We start from the raw sequence: 22244 nt of genomic DNA on the forward strand, positions 1-22244 counted from the left end.
TCACTAACTCTCTTCACCATGGCTGTATCCACACCATTCATCTCTTGAGCCAAATATCCTCCTGCATAGCTTGGGATGCACCTGCCTCGGACACCTACAAGCATTACTCCCTAATGTCACTCAGGTATCTGTATAAATATGAACTCATCCAAAAGGTCATTCCCCAACGGACTCTTCTGTCTTGGCATATCTCCTGCCTGACATACAACCACATCCCTGTCACCCTCCGTCCCTTTACCCTCCTCTGTTTTTCATGAACCTACTACTACCTGACATTATTTATTTATTGTTAACTGTCTTTCCCCTAAATAAACTGAGACTCTGTTTCCTAATGGCCTAGAAAACTACCTGATACAGATGAGGCAATCAGTAAATATTTGTTAAACAAATAAAGGCTAAATCTAGACTAGGGAATAGAGATAAAAATGACTGGGTCATCTTCAGAGTGGCACTAATTAAAAGACTTAAGAACATATGCTTTATCCACCTACAATTTTTTCTAGTAAGTGAAAGGACAAATAGCATCATAAAGTATCATGTTAGAAGAACAGTACTTAAAAGCCAGAAGATATACACAATGTAAATTGTTTTTCCCACCCCACTCCCCCATTCTCCTCTGCTCCCAGTCAGCTCTTAAGATGTTCCAACTTTTCCAATCTTCTCACTGCTGAACTCAGATTCTCTCCAACAGTGAGGTCTGAAAAAACCTTCTGTGATGATGGAAATATACTATTAATCTACACTATCCAATACTGGTGGCCACTAGTCACATGAGACTCCTACTGAGCACTGAGAATGTGTCTAGTGCAACAGAGGAACTAAGTTTTAGTTTTAAGTTATATTTAAATCTAAGTTGCCACGCAGGACTATAGGCAACTATACAGAACAGCTCAGATCTAAAAGATCGTGTTCTGTTTTTAATAATAGCTGCTGAAATTATAATGGCAGCATTGGAAAGGGAAGTGAATAGTAAAGGAGCTGTTCCAGAGTTTTGTCATAGACTTGACAGTTTTTCAACTTGGACTGTGAAAAAAAATTAAACATTCAGTATTAATCAACAAAAGTTATAGCCCATGGCTATCATTCCTGAAATAAAATTTAAGAAAATTCATAAAGTTACACAAATCATTTTGTAGTACATGTCTAAAAGAATTCTAAGTACACACTTAGAATAGAGTAGAAGCCTAACATATTTGCATACAACTGGTTACCATAACTTCCACACCACTGTAGTATCTCATTTTTAAGGTTAACCTTGACTTTTGGGGAATCATCAAACTAGTTTTATGCATTAGAAATCTCTATGGAAAAAGAATTTAACTTCCTTTGCATTAACTGCTTTTCTATCCATATTTGAACAACAGGAAAACATATTTGAAGAACGGGAAAAATACTAGCTTTCAATTAATAAAATCCTAAACTGATCAGCATAAGCAATTTACCCTTAGCAGAGATGAATGTACCAGATTCGGCTCTATTTATCACATGAGCTTTAAATCACTGTGAGGCTGGCCAAGCAATCTATGAGCAGAGTTCTAAGACAGAACCCCTCACTTTCTATGCAATCCTTACCTAATAATTCAATTCCTTTTGGGCGGGGGGGGGGGGGAATACTCTGATTCTAAATTTGTAAAGGGTCGAACACCTAATAGTCATTCTGATGTGTCATAACAATTTCTCTAAAACTTATGCCAATAATATGTGGCATTACTTTCTGTGTTAAAATTACCTACCCAAATCCCTCTCATCTTTTGATCCATACTTTGATTGCTCAATTGTAGTACATCTTGTTCTGGTGGGCATATACTGTTTTTTTCCTGTTTTAAAAAAGTTCAAAAGAATTTAATGGTCATGAAAGAAAGAATGTAACTATTTGATTTCAAGTTGAGCAAAAGCCTCCCATGGTCATGTCTATGACAGATTTTGCCATGACACAAAAACTTAGCAGAATCTATTAAGTATATACCTATTTTAGCGCAACATCTTGCACTGTTTCCTAGTCCATTCTGTATTAGTATTTTTACAGCATAACTCCAACACAATTTTACTCCCAACTTAAGCTGGAGGCATGAAGCATTCATTGACAACTCACAATATCCAATCTAGACAAGAGATCCAAGTAGTGAAAGAGGATGCCTAAAATTTTAGCTAATATTACAACAAATGATTTATGCCTCTCCTCAGAATTCAGTAGAGTATGGAAAATTACAAATGCAATAAAAAGACACCAAGTACATTACTACTTAATTCGTTATAATGCAGAGTATAAGCTTTCCTTGAAATGTTTTCTTTTTCTCTCAAAAATGAAAGGTAAAAAGGACAATCACAGTCCCACTAACTACTGAAAATGTAATTACTTCTTCAATATTAAGTGAAGGTTCACAAATATGTGTTAAGTCTTTAAACAAAGTGATACAATTGTATCTTCTGACCTATCCAGTTATGCATAACAGAAAATTTCCCCAGAACGCCCAAATGTGACTTCTATATTTCTTTAAATGCTAACCTCTTCTAGTCATTAAAAAAAGATGTATTTTATCCCTTCTAAAGGAGCTTATATCAACAAGGAATCTTATGTATTTAGCATTAGAGACTTGTATTTCAAAAAACAATAGATTTTTTTTTTTTGTCAGCACCATAACCAATAGATGGCACACTTAAAGTCAGTAAGGTTTTATGTTTTAGCCCTGGTTGTAAGAGACAATACTTAGAAGGAATAAAAAAATACATTAATTAAAAAACATGCCACATTTGAAAAATTAAGTTAACTATGGTCAACTTTCAAATAATAATGTATTTCATATAAAATGGAGAAAATGCTCAAAAACAATCTTTATATCTAGAACAATCCCTTGAGAACTTGCTCACACTCTGATCATTCCAATACACCAGACTCCAGTAGCACTTACATAGTTTTATCAATAGAGGCCTGTGTTTGAATATATATTTGTAATTATTTCCTATCTTTCTTCCTCACATGTTTTACCACTCCTTCCAAGAATTAAAAATACACAAAAGACTCCATTTCTTCCTAGGACCAATAACATAGTAACTTGAAAAATCTGTTGCCTGTAAGAAGTCTCCTTACTTTTTCACTTCTATACTATGTAACACTACTGTGACACTGCCAAATTTTAATGCTGAATCTATTTCCTAACAGCAACTGTACTTCTTAGAACATTATGAAATATGGTACAAATTTGTTAAATGGAAAAGAATGTTACCTCATCAGGTATTTTTGTCACAGTTTGGTACTATTATACTACAATCACCACATTACATTTTTACAAGGGTTTTTCTCAATAATCTGCAAATAACTTTATGGACACACCATCCAACTTACTGAATTACTAAGTATAAATTAGCACTTTGGTGAGAAGGCAGCACATTTTATTGAAAAGAAAACCACAATAGCACACAATTGGCTCAAAATGATAATCAGGTTGTAATGAAATCAGAAACTCCATATCTCTACCATTTTTTTTAAGTGAAATATAAAATTACTTAATGAAGGGCACGTGGGTGGCTCAGCTAGTTGAGCGACCGACTCTTGGTTTCAGCTCAGGTCATGATCTTGTGATCTCATGAGATCAAGCTCCATATCAGGCTCAGCGCTCAATGCAGAGTCCATTTGGAACTGTCTCTCCCTCTCCCTCTGCCCCCTCCCCCCGCCCCGCATACGCATGGGCATGAGATCTCTCTCTCAAATAAATAAACCTTATAAAAATTACTTGATGAGTATTTTTCAAGAGCTACACACACAAACACACACACAATTTTTAATTATCATTCATATGGGACACACACCTGAAATGAGGTTTGCCTTATCCCTAAGAGCTTCTATTCATACCTCTTTTGTCCATAACATTTTCAGTATTCCTTGTCAAAAGTCTTGAACAGGTGTCAACATCTGGCTTAAACAATACTTGACTTTACAGAGCAAATAAGATATGTTCTTTTATTTAGAAAAGTCGTACAAATCCTAATTCCACTACCTACCTATATATATACTTCATGTCACAAAGTCAACCATCTATGTTAAAAACTCACAGCTGTCAATCTAAAATCTTGTCATCCTTTCCACTAGAACAGTGAACCATGTTTAGTCAACTTCCTGTTTCCTTCACTTTAACCAGTTGACTTCAGTTGAAAACTTTTTTCCTTTTTCTACCTAATTTCATTTTCCCCCAAGTCTCAGAAACTAAAAGATAGATGTTATTTTCACACTCCATTTTCTCCACTATTCATACTACTTCTCTTTTTCTCTTACTTCTTACAACAAGCTTCTCAACCTCATTCCTTTTCATTGGTTCTGACACAGCTTTTTTGGGGTATTATTTAAAATAATTCAATGAACACTTTTTGAGAAACTACACAAACTATTCTAGTGTGATGATAGGCACATCAATGGTCTTTCATCCTGTTAAGCTTCCCATTTGGTAAGCAAGAAAGGCATAAGCAAATAATTTCAAAATAACACAGTACTCATTAAGACCCAAGTAAGCCCTGGTGCTAGAGAAGCACTTACTCCAACCTAGAAGCAAGGGGAAGTATTCTAAGGCCAGAAGCTACTGATCTAAGTCTTACAACACCAGAGGTAATTAAGCTGGGGTTAAAGCCTAGAGGGGATTCCAGACAGAAGGAACAGCAAGTGTAAAGAACAAAGAAATTAAATAGCACTGGGTCGGTAAGAACCCCAAGCCACCCTGAATTATCACAATTTTATGAAGTAAGAAGAGAAAAACAGTAGAAAATGAAGTCAGAGATACAGCTAGGGTCCAAACAGTTTGTCTTGGATGTAGACATAAACAATTACGTCTGTCTCACACATATAAAACTTCTTTCATCACCAATATACTATCTATGTGAGGTAGGAATATTTCAGCTTTTGGCACATAAGATCAAATTTGTAAACAAAAATATTAAAATTATCCTGAAAATTTGAAGTATTTTATCAACAAACATTAAAATAATATTTACTGATAACAGTTACAAACAACAATATGAATGTGTTCTTCCTAGTTGTTTCTTAACTCTGAGAAAGTCTATAAACAAAATCAGAAGAGTGCCTGACTGTTTCAATCAGTAGAGCAGGCAACTCCTGATTTGAGGCGGTGAGTTCAAACCCCACCCAGGGTACAGAGATTGCTTAAAAATAAAATCTTAAAAAAAAAAATTCAGATACTCTTCAAATACAAGTTAGTAACCAAACTTTTCAAATACAGAATGCATAAAAATAAATACATTTTATAGAGTGCAGTTATTACATCATAATGATATATAGAGGTAACTAAACATATTTTGAAAAATTCAGTGCTACATACAAGCATGAACTATTCACATTATAAAGAAAAAGTAGAATCCCACATAAAACTTTCCATATGTATGTATATATGTGTATATGTCTGTGTGATTGTGTTTACTTTATTACATGGTAATAAAACTTTATTCTAAAATCTTCATTTTGGGGAGGGGCAAGGGTTGAGGGAAGGGAAATTCTGTTAAGTGGTAAACCTATCAGTAATTAGAAACAATAGCTTACCTTCAAAAATAATACTAAGGCCTCTACCAACATTTAAAATCATAAAACAAATGTTTGTGCCCATTTAAAATCCTGGAAATGTTTGTTTCTTTCATGAGAGATACCTATAGCTGTTCTATATCTCAAAACAATGAATAATAAATGAAATGCTCTATGAAAGGACACATAACTCAAGTACAATCTTTCACATTTGAACTGGAGAAAACAATAATTCAGCTAATAAAAATATACTCTTTTCATATACACTAAAAAGAACCAAGGTTAAAGTGGTTCTTTATCCTTCACCTCTGCTTAAACAAAATATATTCCCAAGGAAAGTTTTTAATTACATTATTGAAATATTAAGAAAGAGAAGTAAACTTACTTGTGTCTGCTTGGCTTCCCACACTGATATATCTATCATTGCCAGGAAGTGCTGTTTGGTAGTAAGTTGTTTCCTCCTGCTGAGGGGTCTTGGCATTCTTTGCAGTAAGGAAAGCCACTGCTAATTCCAAGTTTCCATTACTATCCTTCAAATATCAAGAATGGAACATCAAACATTTTGGAATAACTCAGAATCCATGCATTCTTACACACTTTATTTAAATTTCTCCGTAACAACTAATACTTAAATAGCAAAAATCACTTTTAGATTTGAAATCATTCTATGTGATCCTAATTTTACAAACTGATCATAAACAAAGTACATTCTATCAATAGTAATTCCTTTTTCTAATAGGCCTACTAATGTAAAAATCTATTCTATAATTTCTTAGTTTCTTATTACTTTCGCTTCTCCTTAACCAAAGTCAATCACAAAACTTGTATTTCTAAACAAATAAATAAACCAAAAAATGTTTTTTGCTATACAAAAGGATGAGAATGAATATTTGAAACAGTACTTCTGCAAAGAACAACTATAAACTTTAATATGGATGCTGAACGCATACCTAGAGGTAAACATAAGCAAATATCAGACTTGTAGGGAGGAAACAGCCAAAACATTCTGAAGCTTGGTAGTCCAGACAGACACACAGAACTAGACAGAAATACTGTCATACAGAAATCCTGTCAAGATGACAATCCTACCTAAACTAAGCATAAAAATTTAACATAATTCTCATCAAAAGCTTATCTGGACAAAATTATTCTAAAGTTAATTTAAAAGAAAGCAAATGCTAGAAAACCAAGGATTTTTATATCAGCAAAATAATAAGATTGGGAGGGAGACAAACCATAAGTGACTCTTAATCTCACAAAACAAACTGAGGGTTGCTGGGGGGAGGGGGTTTGGGAGAAAGGGGTGGGATTATGGACATTGGGGAGGGTATGTGCTTTGGTGAGTGCTGTGAAGTGTGTAAACCTGGTGATTCACAGACCTGTACCCCTGGGGATAAAAATATATGTTTATAAAAAATAAAAAATTATATAAAAAAAAAGAAGAAGAAGAAGAAGAGACATGACCAGTTCTATGTCTTTATTCTCTATAGAGTTAATAATAAATATAACAGTAGCTCTGAGATAGCTAATTGAAATAACATTAGGAAACCCAGATATTAATAGTGAAGTATCTTTGTAACAGAAGGCCAGAACACCTAGACAGGCTATGCAGGCCTCATGAACTTTAGAGAACACAGAGACTATAATAGGAAGCCAGTGGAGGGTTTTGGACAGAAATTACATGGTATGACTTACATTTTAAAGGCTCATTCTGGCTGTGTGTTGAGACTATAGGAAAGAAAGGGCCAAAGCAGAGAGTCCAACATGATTTGCTATCACATTTAACGTGAGAGCTGACAGAAGGAGAAAGATTAGGATGATTCCAAGATTTGAAACCTGAGCAACTAGAAGAATGAGGTCGCCAACCCACCCCTACTCCCATTCTCGTTAGTCAAGGAAGAGAGAAAAAAAGTAAGAGTGCAGTTGGAAAAGCACCACTGCTTTAAACTTCATATTGTAATCATTTTAAGACTCTTATATGACTCACCAGCAACATAATATAATCCATAGCTAGATATGTAAAATAGCTGTAATGTGCAGTAACAATGGCTACATTTATTGAACACTTAATATATGCCAAGAAATGTGCTAGGAGCTTTTTATATACTACCTCATAATAATAATAATAAACTGAATATAACAGGGATTTATACAACTTGAAGATCACTTACTTTGAAGGGCTAAAAATAGATTCTTAAAACAGGAGTATTGAAATCAATCAATTATGTGTATCCCAAAAGTAGATTCCTTGTCAGTATATTACTGAGAAAGTCAACTCATTACTAAACATCTTACAGAGTTACACTGGCTAATAGTTAAGATTTAAGTGTACTGATCTCCCACCACCAGTAGTTGGTGGTAATTGAAACCAAAGTTAAAAAAACAAACAAAACAAAAAAACTATAGCACAAAACCTACCTCAAAGAAAACATGGACAATAGGTCATTTGATTAACTCTTTATGTTCATTTAATTAAACATATTCTACATGTTTCCCAAGTTAAAAAAAAAAAAAAGAAAAGTGAATTCTGCAAACTTGCCCTGACAAGGTAATGGGTATAGCCTCACACTCAGAGATACAGAATGGTAAAGGCACTTTCTGAGAACAGATATGGAGTAACTGGGTCATAAACTGAGGTCTGACATTCTTGTTTCCTCTCCAAATACTTAACAGTTGCTTCATAAACCCTGCATTAATGCTCTGAACAGTACTGTTTCATCATTTTCCTGATAGAAAAAAAAGATGAAGCAAAGCTTATAGTAAAATCGGAAACGTAGTGTGGCCCCCCAGGATCAGGTAGCTTGGTTTGTACTCCAGCTCTTCCACATGCCAGCACCTTTGTCAACAGGGCTCCCAGGAGGACGTTAGCCACATAAAATACTTTGAATAGCACCTAGTATTATAGGAGTTTAATAACCACTACTTATTATTATCATGAGTATAATCATCCGAAAGATAAGATTATTTCTAAAAACAAATGAAGAACTTTTGGCTCAGAACCAAAAGTTACATAATTAAACTCATCTCTCGGAGCAAGTTCCAAAGGACTGAAGTTTTATGTATGCCTTGCAAGAGCAAGCATACTATATTGCTGTTAGCCTTTAGCAGCAATACAGAAATAACCTTAAAATGCAGTTCTACTTTTCTTTTTTTTTCCTTTTAAGATTTATTTATTGGGGGGGGGGCAGGGCTGCGCCCTTGAGGGAGAGGAAGAGAGAGAGAAGCTCAAGCAGACTCCCTGCTGAGCAATGAGCCCAAGGCAGGGCTGGATCTCACTACGCTAAGATCATGACCTGAACTGAAATCAAGAATTAGAGGTTTAACTGACTGAGCCACCCAGGTGCCCCTGCAGTTCTAGTTCTTAAACATCTCTTAGTCCCTTGATCTTTTCTAGTGGACATATCCCTGTAATTTGACTCATCTGGGTTTCCTCTGCGTGGAAATGTGGGAACATCAGAAAATGCAACCAAAATGATGCATTTTACTTACTGCACATACTAACCAGCTTGCTACTGAATGTTCTTAAGGTGCAATTAGTTAAATGTTAGCCAAGTTTTATTTCTCCTTGGAAAGAAAAAATGTAAGTTTCTTACCCTCTATTCATTTTCTCTCTCCTCTTCTTCCTCCCTGTATTTCCCTACTGCACCCCTCTCTACCCCCATTTAAACTCTAACATCATAGCTCTGAGGACAATCAGCCATCGCATTTGGATTCATATCCTTTCATTTTGCAAGAGAAGCGTTCCATACAGAGAAAGATTATCTGTCACTTCAAGGTATCTTGGAACATTAGGCTGCTGAAAACTAACATGCTTAGAATCACAGCCTAAATAAGGCTCTTACGTTATGAAAGTTCTTTCCTATATCTCTATTACTATATCACAAAATGTAACTAAAAACCTTTCATATATGGTAGGCAGTAGAGGTGAGGGTGTAACTTAAACTGTATGCCGTAGAACAGAGGCCTTACCTTCAAGGCTTGCTGCAGTATCTGGGCATCATTAATCCCAGTGATTTCTCTCAGCTGATTCAAAAACGTCTGCTGGTGCTAGAGAAGAAAAACCGAAATACACGTTAAAATCTGAAAATATACAAGAATAAGAAAATAAATGATCTATGGGTTTAACAAAAAAAAACAGAAAACAAAATAAACTAGTATAGAAAACAAAAAAATATAGAACTTGACAAAGACTCAACAAATTTCACTATTTTAGGGAGATTAACCATTCTCCTGTTTCCAAAAGGGAACTTGAACTTCTATTATTACTTCCCAAGAAATCTTACTGAATTAAGAGTTTCTGGCCCATTCTTCACCGCCTAATTTATTCCTCCCAACAAGAAAAGAGTGATATGCACAATGATTAAGCCTAAGAAGAATTAAGGAAAACAGCTGTATCCACAGGGCTACTTTCACTAGGGGCTGAGGCCACTGAATGAGAAATCCTGGCAGTTCTAGCACCTCCCTTTGACCCTAGGGTCAGCCAGCATCCATTTCCCTATGATGTCTGAAAAAGACATGCCAAAGGACAAACCACACACCAGGTGTGTATATTACAAGATAGTGATCCTAAGATCTATTTGAGGAAAAAGAAGATCATCTCATTCTCTAATCCCTCTAATTTGGGATCATAAAAGATCCCAAACAGAATTAATCATTTGCCCCCATTTGCTTCAGATCTGCTGGTCTTCATGATCTATTATACTCTGCTGGAGAGAAAAGAGAAAAGGGGATGGGATCCCACTATCAAATACTGCCCTGAACCCCCCTAATTAAGAACCATGTTCCATCCGACATCTCCGTATTTCTTCAAACAAGTTCCCTAAAACTGTAAGACGGCACCACAAAATAAAGTTCAATGGAAATGAAGTGTAAAAGAAGTCATCCCTAGAATAAAAGAACCTGCTGAAATCTTTCTTGAAAATGTTTTACATTCATCTCAGTAATAAACCAGTCAAGAATCCTCAACAGATAATAAAACTAGGGGGTAAAAATTTGATGGAAAATAAAAGTTACATAGTTTTAAATTCTATTCCTACAAATTATAAAGGGAGAAAGAGTGTAACTTTATAATGAAGAAATGACAAATACCACCTCGATCAAATAATCAGATTTAATATTACCAATACTGGAATAAAATGACAGCATATGCTGCCTGATGTTGTAGGATACACCAAGGTGACAATACCACCTATGGTGCTCCTGCCCGAAATGCATAACCGGAATCTAATCTTGTGGAAGCATCAGACAAATCCAAACTGAGGGACATTTTACCAAGTAATTACTCTGTTATCTTTAAAATGCTTATGTCATAAAAGACAAAGAGTGAGTTTCTAGATTAAAGGAGACAAAAAAAAGGCCTGGTAATCAAATGTGGGAAACCAAACTGCATCTAACACTATGCTATACAGGACATTCCTGGGATAACTGGAGAAATATGAATATGAACTGTTTAGTAATAATATTGAACTAATATTAAATTCCTGAATTTGATAACTGCCCTATAGTTATGTAAGAAAATGTCTATTTTTCTTAGGAAATACAACCTGAAGTATTTTAAATTTCAAAGGGGCACTATATCTGCAATTTACTCTCAAATAGTTTAAAAAAAAAAATTGTAGAAGTTTGTACTATCTTGCAACTTTAAATTTAAAATTACTTTATTATAAGGTTTTAAGATATTCTGTATACAGATTTGTTAATAACCATAAAATGTGCATTTCAAAACATACTCGACAATTTTTTAAGATTTTATTTATTTATTTGACAGAGATCACAAGTAGGCAAAGAGGCAGGCAGAAAAAGGGGCGGGGGGGGGGGAAGCAGGCTCCCCGCCGAGCAGAGAGCCCAATGCAGGGCTCGATCCCAGGACCCTGAGACCATGACCTGAACTGAAGGCAGAGGCTTAACCCACTGAGCCACCCAGGCACCCCACATACTTGACAATTTAAATATGCATAACATATACACCTTTAGAGTTGAAGGGTCCTAAACAAATTATAAAATATAATAAAAAAAATAAAAAGCATACTGAAAATCAGGTTTGAGGTAACGGTCATCCAAATATCTTTCATAGAAATCACATGTATAAGCTAGAAATTACATTCAACTGCATATAACAGAGTCCCATCTAAATAGTAGCTTCAACATACTGCAGTGTCTGTTTTTCCTAAAGTAATTAGACTGGAGGTGGGCAATCCAGATCTGATAAGACCTCCCACATGCAAAGAAGATCTAAGCTCCTTCTGCCTTCCCACTGAACACTCTTATATGTGACATTCATCAAATGTCTGTCTCTCGAAGCCTCCTCAAGCACCCGGTACAAGTTCCAGGGAGGATAAAGGGAAGGGCATAAGACAAAGGGCATAAGCCAAAACAGTCTAACTGCTTTAAGAAGACCCATTCAGTGACTTCCACTTAAAGCTTCCTTGAGCGGAACAAAATTGCATGGCCACTCATAGTTGCAAAGAAGGTTGGGAAACATATTATTCAGCTAGGCAAAAAGCCAATTTGAAAATGAAATCAAGGTTCTGTTTGTGAAGAAAAGCAAATAATGTATATCAGATAAGCATGGGCAGTATCCATCACGCCATCAATGAATTTTCATTTCCAACAACCTTATTGAAGAGCTGAAATAACAAGACTATCTAAAAATAAAAATAATAGTATATAAACAAGGTCATATAAAATGCCAGAAATAAAATAGTTGAGTAAAAAAAATTAAACGATCAAACTTAGAGATGAAAAAGAACTCTCCTCAAACCTGTCAACTTCCCTATGTTCATTTAAAGTAGTACCATAACTAGCAAATGGAACCATGACTAAGTTACTCAATACCAAACATCACAATGTTAAAGATGTAGAAAAATTTTACAGAAATTCTTATCCAAGGTTTTGTTTTACTGAACATAAAAATCTTGGAAGATTTTATGTGCTTCTCTGTAATCTCACCACCACCAGCACTCCAAACTCCATTCTTTACACGGAACATTATTTCCCTCAACTGCAAATTACCTGGTCATGGATCAGAGAAGGACTACTGAACACTTCCCCCAAATCAGTCACTCATACAAACGTTACCAGCTATTATTTACAATGCTGGAAAAATGGAAACAATACAAACGTCCTCACACTAAGTAAGTGGTTCTAAACTTTAATGTGCAGAAGAATGAACCAATGAGTTTGATAATAAACAAGATTCTTGGCCCCAGCCCCAGAGACGGTGATTCCAGAGGAGTTAGGGCTGATGGCTAAGGGATCTGCATTTTTAATAAGCATCTCAGATGATTTTTTATACTTAGAAACATAGTTTGAGTCAAGCAAACAAGTGCATATTTTTAAATAGCAAATATATAACCTATATAGAGATTATCTTCACAAAATCATATTAAGCTAAAGTGATGGAACACAAAACAGTATATCCACTAACAACTACAAGTAAAAAGTAAACAGGAAAATAAAGCTCAGAAAAGATTACAAGGGCCCATGTTAGACTCCCAATTCTCTTATCTCTGTATCCACACCCTTTGCCACTTTTAATTTCCTCTCACTAGAGAGACAATTTCCTTGCTGCACTGATGACGGACTTAGCCATGGGACATGCTTTGACCAATGACATATTAAAGACAGTCATGCAGACATTAAATGTATTTGCATGACTGGGCTTCCCTCCTGAACTTCTGTAGCTTCCTTAAGAAGAACATGACCCTGGGTAGCGCACTCACCCCAGAAGAATGAGGCACCTGTGGAGAAGAGCTACCCTAACCGAGCTGAAAATTGGTGAACATGATGACCGTATTTGGGTACACCACTAACTTTTGGAATAGCCTATTATGGTAAGAGTCGACTGACAGTGCATTTTTTAAATTTAAAATTATTTAAATTTTAATAAAATAGCATTTTATTAAAGAGAAGTAACATCTTTGAAATTTCATAGCTTGTAGCGGTAATTTGATGTTTTGTTTATCTTTCACAACACAGTCAACTGAATATCTTAGAAAAAAAAATAATCCAGGCGTATCTCTAGCATAGTTCATGATCTCGTGAATTTTGACGGAAAATGGAATAAGGAAGAGAAAACGACTGGGATGGAGTAGAAGCTGAGTGTGAAGGAGAAAAAGGTGAAAAAACTTTCTTAGTTTGGTTAGCAAAAAATGGGAGAGAGATCAGAAGAGGTAAGCTATGAGAAAGATTCTAAGTTTATGGCACAGAAGGCATCACATCTGTCGTTTTCTCCTTTGTCACAGGCATCCTCCAGCTGTGCTTTTCCTGTCTTTGAAAACCTGCACCTTCATTTCCTACAATTATATGTTTTTCTTGTTGCTATTTCTGTTGTAATTAAGACCCTGGTCTTTCATTCAAGGTTTGCACCTTTCTATTTATCACACTTCTGGTCTGCAGACACCCTGCTCCTCAACTAAAAATGTCCTGCACATGGGTTCTCTCCTCCTGGACTAGCAACTTTCAATCCAAGATGGATCCAACCCACTTCCCTCTCTAGAGCTCATTTTCTGAGCTCTGAGGTCTTTTTTGTATGAATTTATATACTAAAATATAAGGAGGAGGATGCAATCTGTTCACACTGCTGGACCAAGAAAGGCAAGACACAATGTTCAAAGAAATTCAGCAACTGCAAACACCACAGAAATCAATAAGCTAACAAGGCAAGACTTCATGCAGGCCTTCCAATTCCTTCCTCAATGTTATTTTTATCACATGATTACATCTTTAAGTGCCCCCTATGTGCAAAATACAGTACTATACACACTTCTAGGTAAAGGAAGCATCAGTAATTCCAATATAAATTAAGACTCAGAGAGTTCTACAGAAATTCTCTCCCTCCCCAATTGAACCTAGCTAATGTTGGGTCTGTTTTAAATCTGTTTCAGTAAATATACAGCATATTTAACACTGAGAATGCAAAAAAAAAAAAAAAAAGGAATCACTTACTGGCTTAGACTAAAGAAAGAAGATAAGCATTTATTATGTTCTTGCTGTATGCCAAGTGTTTTGAGTGCTTCCGGTTTATAACCTCATTTAATATGAGCACACACGCACACATGTGTGTGCACACACACCCTCCAAAAAGTTACTCTCATTTCATAGCTAACAAAGGCTTCAAGAGATTATTAAGTACAGAGACAGGAACAAAAACTGGTTTTTCAAATTCCACAATTTGTACCCTTTCCATATTTTCTCTATATTTCATTTTGGAGATTAAAGATTCAGTGAAAAATGAAAACTCACTGCAAAAATGCAATACTATCATCTATGTAAAATACTTAAATAATGGCACAAAAAAAGTGGAGCACCACTAACTACAAGGCAGGAAAACTTTCTACATTAAGGGGCAAATGATTCACAAGTCAGTCAATGGCTCCTGAATTTCCAAATACATATAAAACCTGGTTTAGTGAAAAAGAAAGAAAGCCAAAAGTTTCCATCTTCAGTGGGAAAAAAAAGGCAACTCCTAGAATAACCTCTAAAAACACTTTCGAGTTTTTTTTTTTAAAAAAGAGGGAAAAATCCTATTCTGATAGAAAATCCCAAGGCATTCTTAAACTTCAGGATCACATTCTCTAAAGCACTGCTAGGCCCATGTGGTATTTTAATCACCTATCAATGAAAGGATTAACCATTCTACTGCCTTTAAGGCATGCGACCATACACACAGCTACTTTTGCAAATATCTTCTGGATCTACCTGGTAACACTAAACTGCCTTAGTTCATGTTATCTCTTCCCATAACAAGAAATCCCCATACTTCCTAGACAGATAATTCCAAACACATAAATCTGTCCTTTATGTGGCTTCTTTTTGAGTCGCAAACCTGCCTCTGCCTCTGCCTCTACCAACGATATAAACCCAAAACAAAACAAAACACAAACATATTTCACCAGATTGAGGACACTGGGAAAAACCTTCAATGCACACTAGGCTCTTCCAATAATGTATGGAAGCAATTCTACGCTAGAATCACACTGATTTCAAAAGATACCATCTATTTCACATTCTCTCTATCCTTATCTATCAACCCAAATTTAGGTACCAGTTTCCTTCAGTTAAAGTTGGAGGGTCTCCTGGCACTTACCATAGATTACAATAATACACCATGGTTAACCACTAGACTCTAAGTCTCAAGAGAGCACAGACTATTTTGCTCATCAATGTGCTCCCGGTAACTAATGCAGCATCTGGCATGTGGTAGGCACTTGATAAATATTGACTGAATAAATAACTACAGCAAAGTTTGCAGAAATAAATTGGAGTAAGTCAGGTCATAGGCCTTGAACTCATCCACAGGAAAGAACATACTAAGTGATTATAGAAGACAGAACAAGAAGTATACATAAATCAGATCCACTTACTAAACAAACATTCCACACCCTCTTACAGTCTATCTAGAATCCCATAGAAAGTTTCATTTCCTAGTTCTGGTCTTATCAACCCTACTTGAATGTGAGTGTACAGTAAAATTTGTTGAAATTTTCAATTGCAAATAATCTAGACAGTAACTCTATAATGGCTGGGGTAATCCTGTATCTTCTAGCATCATAGAGTCAAGGCTTATCTCAATCTTTTTGGGAATAGCATTACAAAAAAATTAATTATATAACTCTATAGGTGTGTAATTCTGAAGGCATGCATTTTTATTTTTCACTATTTACTATTCGCTATTTACTATTTTTCACTATTCATTATTTACTATTTCACACTTAGGCTTAAATATTCCAGAACTTCTGATTTTAGAAAGATTTTCCCTATCATTTTATAGAATCCCAGAGCCACAAATGATCTTAAATTTAAAAAAAAAAAAAAAAGGAGAAGAAGAAAAGTAAAGAGTTAGCTAAGAGCAATCGATATACTTGGTTTTTCCCACCTTTCCTCACCTCAGTCCATTTTCTTTCCTGCCACCCCAACTCTTTAATCAATCTAACAGCTGCATGATATCCAGGTCCCTAATAGCAACCCCCATCCTTATTAGCTGGCAGATAACAGAAATGCATCATAAACAGATATTCTAAATGCACTTTCCCCCCAAAAAACCGTTACACAGCACTGTAAGTTCATATAGAGTTAAATACATTTCCAGGCCAAATAAGAACCCAACACCATGAAACATAGTTTCTATGAGGATATGCATTCCAAAACCCCAACTATCCCATTCTTTTGGGATAGACAATGTTTTTAAATTAGAGTGCCTTATTCTGTAAAACATCTGGGTAAACAAAAGTTTTGTGAATCAAGTCATGTCTTGATTATGATGAACTATATGATCTGAAGTTTAAATAAAATATATCTTCATATTATCTCGTTTCTACACTTAAATTTTCCTAATGAACTTGGGAGTCCAAAAATAAAATCCCTTATACTAATAAAACAAAATAAATACACTCTACATAGAACTCTCAAACTAGAATACTATATAATTCCTCACAGCTATATGAGTCACAGTTAACTTCTTTGTTAAAGCAAATACAATTTGCGGTCATACTCACTACAGACATAATGCACCCTACTGACTACTAGGAAGTCCAATCATCAAGACATAGTGCTAAGTTTAATAAAGCATATATCCTAAACAACTTTCTTTTTCGGTTCTATAAGGCTATTTGCATCAATGTCCCAGTCTTTCACCCAGTGGACTTCTATCACATCTACAGCAAGAACTGAAACTCAGTCTGAGGGCAAACCTCTCCCAAATTTAGTCCTTCCATTATTCTTTAGTTTTCTTTACATTTTTGTAGCCAATTATATGTTACTGGTGAATACTTCCCTATACTAAACTTTCCCTATTCAAATTACTGTGTGGTTTCTGTATCCTAATTGGACCCTTATTAATAGAGCTTTCTTAAAAGCAATTTTTATATTCTAACAATACATTAATGATGTAATTCTGTATTTTTAAGGAAATAAATTTCAAAATAATTAGGATGGGTAAAACTAACTATATATGCTAAGTTCTTGCCTAGAAGTGCCATTAACAGAGCACTTGTTTTTTTAACTGAGCACTTATCAAAAGTATGGAAGGCACTAGAGATTTCAATACATAGGTATGATTGATAAATCTTTGGCCATCAGTGACTGAACTCAATCTACAGTCCCTCTCCTGGCCACTGGACTGGGGAGTGGGCTGAAAATTCCAACTCTCTAATCACAGTGGTTGGTTTTCTGAGGTTGGTTTTAGAAGGAGTTAACTCATCAGCATACAAGACAGTAAATTCCAAGGATTCTACAGGCTCTGTGACAGGAACCTGGGAAAAAGACTAAATATTTATTTTTTTATTATATCATATCTAGCCACATGAAGCTACTGGTAGATAACAGATGGCACCAAGTTCTTCTGTTTGTTTTCCCTTGTGCATGGACTTCCCTGCCTAGAACGATAACTGTCAATCTACCTACTAGTCCTCCTTTCATTTCAACCACTCCCACCTCAACAAAGCCTTTCCTATTCCTCTTAGATGCTCTTCTTCGTCCTACCAATACATCTTATAAATACTTCATTTAACTTCGAATATCATATATGCATTTCTGACGTGTCCCACCACCGCCAAACTATAAGCTTTCTGTGTACTACTTACTTCTCAATCTGCTTCAAAGAAATAGTAATTAAATGCACAGACATGATAACGAGATGAATGAGTAGTAAGCATAAATGTACAACAGGCAACTGAAAACCTGAAACAAGAGTTTATCTAATGGCATAACATTTAATTAATTTTGAATATACAAACTTAGTACTAATGAACATATAGAAGTGAGAAAATACATGATCTCTCAAAGACAGCTTACAAAGGAAGACGGCAGAAAATCAAAGACTAAACCTTAGAAAATCCCCCCAGTTAGGAAGTACAAACACAGTATCATATTAGTAGCCAAATTTTACTGTACAACACAGCCCAAATGTGAAGAATTTAAATACATGTACTGACAGTTCACAGAACAAAAACTGACATACTCACAGAACTCTTGCCCAATAGCGGGACCTATATGCTATCTTTCTACCCAATAATTCTCAACATTTTTGTGTTTGTAATATGCATTCAAATACTAAATATTTTTGGCAGCACACTTGAGAAGGTTTTACCATAAGAAACTACAACTCCTAAGGCAGCTAGCAATAATTACAACACATTATTACTCCAATACATAATACTATCTCAAAGTGTCTGCAAAGCAGTTATCACAACGCATAGTAGTATCTCACCCTCTCGATTGTCCAGACCCCAAGATACGTTCACAAGGCAAAGTACTCACGGGTTTTAACAAATAATATTTATCGGGCACTAACTTAATAGTAAGCTGTAATTGTTACCTCTTATTTGCAGGAAGTATATTCCACTTTGCACTAAACCATACAACATTCTGCTTCAAAGACTCTATAACAATTACATTTACAGAGCTTTAGCAAAAACTAAAAAGACAAAAATAAAGTGTGATCAAACATGGAGGTACATCTGTGAAGATGTTAACAACAAAAAGGCTGAGAACACCACTCTAAGACAATGGCTATCAACTGACTAACAGGTTCACAAAAGTAATGTGGATGACAACAGCAGTAAAATCTACTTCCAAAGCTTAATAATAGTATCTTACAAGAATGTCCTGATACACATATATTAATTTCCTTGGTTGAAGTTGCAAGTGCTTAAGTTAGCTTCTATAAAACACTCCCATCTGTCAAGTTAACCTTGTTAATCTAAATTTAACTAATTTTCTAGCTTTACTTACATCTATTAGTTGATTTTTGGTTTTAGTGCATAAGAGCCACACAATAGAACATAATAAATTTATGCCTAGTTATATTTATGCAAACTTCAGTAAAGTGATTTAAAAAAAAAAAAAATACTTTGAGAGTCCCAGAGATCTGTTTTCCTTTAAAAAGGCCCAAAGTCAAGAAAAAAAATTTTGTCATCAGGTGAAGCATTAATGGGAAGAAAGAAGAACTTTTCAATAAAGTTGCTGGTTTTCCAGAAGGAAAAAGTTAATTTGGCCACCTACTCAAGGTGTAAAATCAAATCCTAGTGGAATAAGACTTAAATACTAGGGTAAAACAAGAAAAACAGTAGAGGGCGATAAAAGAGATTATCTTTATAAAGTAGTATATTGGGGGTCCAGGGGTACGCCTGGGTGGCTTAGTCCATTAAAGGTCTTCTCAAGTCATCTCAGGGTCTAGTTATCAAGTCCCGCATTGGACGCCCTGCTCAGCGACAAGTCTGCTTCTCCCTCTTCCTCTTCCTCTGTGATCTCTAGCTCTCTCTCACTCTCAATAAATAAAATCGTAAAAAAAAAAAAAAAAAACCAAAAAAGAAAACAACAGGGTATGGCAGTTCAAGGCAACTAATTACAAATGAGACTAAATTAAACCTCTCTTCATGAGAGGGATCCATAAAGAGAGTAAAAAGACCTCCTGAAATGGGAAAAGATACAAAACACATTAAAAAAAGTATTTAGACTATAACAGACTCCTTCAAATTAAAAAAAAAAAAAAAAGGTAAAACCAACCTCAAAGAAACAAATGTGAATTTCACAGGAAAAAAAAAATCTCAATGGTCCATAAAAATGTAAATGAATAACTTATCAGCAATAGAACACTTCTGGCGTATCCAGAAGTATAAGTGAACTACAACACAAAGGTTCATTTATTTCATATGAACCTTGATTCTTACATCTCAGAACACACAAAAAAGTAAACTCTACATAGATCAGACACCTCAGTGTAAATGCTAATAAAACATCTTAGAAGAAAACACAGGAAAAAAATTTTATAAACTCAAGTTTAGAAAAATAGGTCAAAGTACTACCTATGGAAGAAAAAAAATAGGACAATGAAAATCAATGTTAAAATATTTAGACTTCAGAAAACAGGTAAGAAAATAAAAAGACAAACTACATACACATTAAGAAAAAATATATACATGTAATGAAAGAAACTTTCAGAATACATAAATTTCTACAATTCAACAGCAACATACAAATTATTTGTACATGATATAAAAATGATCAGTAAGGAAAACATGGAGGCAGCCGGTTCCCAGTACTTCCCCACCACACCCCCTTGCCTGAATCCTGACCCTCCCACAGCCCCACTCTCTCTTTTCTATAGAGAGCCCATTGAAATCCTAATGCAGCAGTAAGAGGAAGAACAAAGGTTCTGTAGGTCAGCCACCTCCCTTTGTACATTAAATCCAGAGAGCTTTGAGCTCTACAGCAATTCTGGCAGTTCCCAGGGTAGAAGGTCCCTGATCACCACAAGCACAGTCTAGAATGCACAGAAGGCATTTGCTTCCATCAGAAAACTATAAACCCTGAGGCTAGAGTTGGCCTGAGCCAACCTCCAACTTCAAGATGGCCAGGAGTAAGCCAATGTCAACACCAAATAAAATCAATCTTCACAGAGACCTAGGACCATATCTCCTCACACAGGACCCATGCCCTGAGGGGGTTACCCTGGTTCCCACAGCCCCAGAAATCTAGGCTTCCTACCAAGAGTTGAACCCAGCCATCTCCTATGCTGTCTTCATCTATCCAGCCAGAGCTGCAACAGGCTCCAGGGCAAGGATGCCTTTCTCCTAAAAAGTCACCAGCAAGAATGGAAACACATACCATCTGTCTTCTGTGAGTTCTGCAGTCTTATCACCTAACTGAGGACCAGGTCCCACTGGGGAAGAAACCCAGAAGTCAGTTCTAAGAATCTATATGGTGTGATCAAAATAGGCACAAAGAGTATCCACTGACCCCAGGAGGCCTGTGCAGAAAGCTGCTGCTTCTAAAAATTGAGCATTTTAAAACCAGAGATACTGGACTGCTGCTAGTTTCCTTTAAATCTTCCTTAGCCCTGCTCTGCCCCACAGTCTAAAGCCTCATGCGAAGACTTCAAGGGCGTTCTTGATGAGAAACCCAGACCAGCTCAGAGGCCTCAGCAAACCCCACACCCCAGCTCAAAGTTGTTTCTGTAGCTCTACCCCAAAGAAAGCAGATACTTGATTTCGCACGTATTTTGGCATGAACCGTAACATACACACCAGTGTATATGGGAGTGAACCACTGGTTCTCACATTAGTGTTACCACAGTAGTGGACCTCTGCAGCTAATGCTTCTTCATTCCTGTCCCTCTCTCCACACTGCTCCCCCACACCCAGTTTCACTGAGAACCTAGCTCTCCGCTCTCAGCCAATCCTGCCCTCAGGCCAGGTACCATCGCCTCTACCTCACCCACTTCCAGGCTGAACAGCACCAACAAAAACCCAGCAAGCAAGAGCTGTTTCCTTTTCCAGCTCAAAACAGGCTCTTCTTTCTTGTTCTCTCATGGACCAAAAACAGTAAGAAAAGTCTTTCTGACCCAAATGCTTACCTCTCCACAGTTCAGCCCACCCATCCAACTTGGTCCAGTTGGACTCAAGCCCAGCCAAATTGGTCCTCCAAGTTCTTTCTAAATTTCCAAACCAACTACAATGTTAAAATATTTCATACCCTGTAGAACAAAAAATATATCATAAAGATTTCTCTTGTGTGTGTTATCAATTATCAAAGACATTAATTCAACGTTAGCTTGAGGCATGAAGAAAAGGATTTTCTATTTTTCTTAAAAAGATTTATTTGAAAGAGAGCGAGCAAGCACAAAGGGGGTAGTGGGAGAGAGAGAGGGGAAGAAGACTCCCCACCGAATGGTAGCCCCACAGGGTGGTTGATCCTGAGATCATGACCTGTGGCAAAACCAACA

At 36.0% G+C, this 22244-nt stretch overlaps 1 protein-coding gene across 4 annotated transcripts in view; it reads right to left on the minus strand.

The window, feature by feature from the left end:
- Nucleotides 1-22244, minus strand: part of USP25 (ubiquitin specific peptidase 25) — a 128817-nt gene that overhangs the window by 94062 nt on the left and 12511 nt on the right. For 3 of the 4 annotated variants that reach the window (XM_045088192.1, XM_045088195.1, XM_045088196.1), the window contains exons 2-3: nucleotides 9491-9568; nucleotides 5907-6051 (exon numbers count right to left, since the gene is read on the minus strand). In XM_045088192.1, coding sequence (XP_044944127.1) covers nucleotides 5907-6051; nucleotides 9491-9568 — 223 coding nt within the window. Of the gene's footprint in view, nucleotides 1-1733; nucleotides 1818-5906; nucleotides 6052-9490; nucleotides 9569-22244 lie in introns of all 4 variants that reach the window. The other variant, XM_045088190.1, reaches the window with a different exon arrangement.

This window comes from Mustela putorius, unplaced genomic scaffold (genome assembly GCF_011764305.1).
Source record: "Mustela putorius furo isolate JIRA1106 unplaced genomic scaffold, ASM1176430v1.1 tig00003834_pilon_pilon_pilon, whole genome shotgun sequence".
NCBI lineage: Eukaryota > Metazoa > Chordata > Mammalia > Carnivora > Mustelidae > Mustela > Mustela putorius.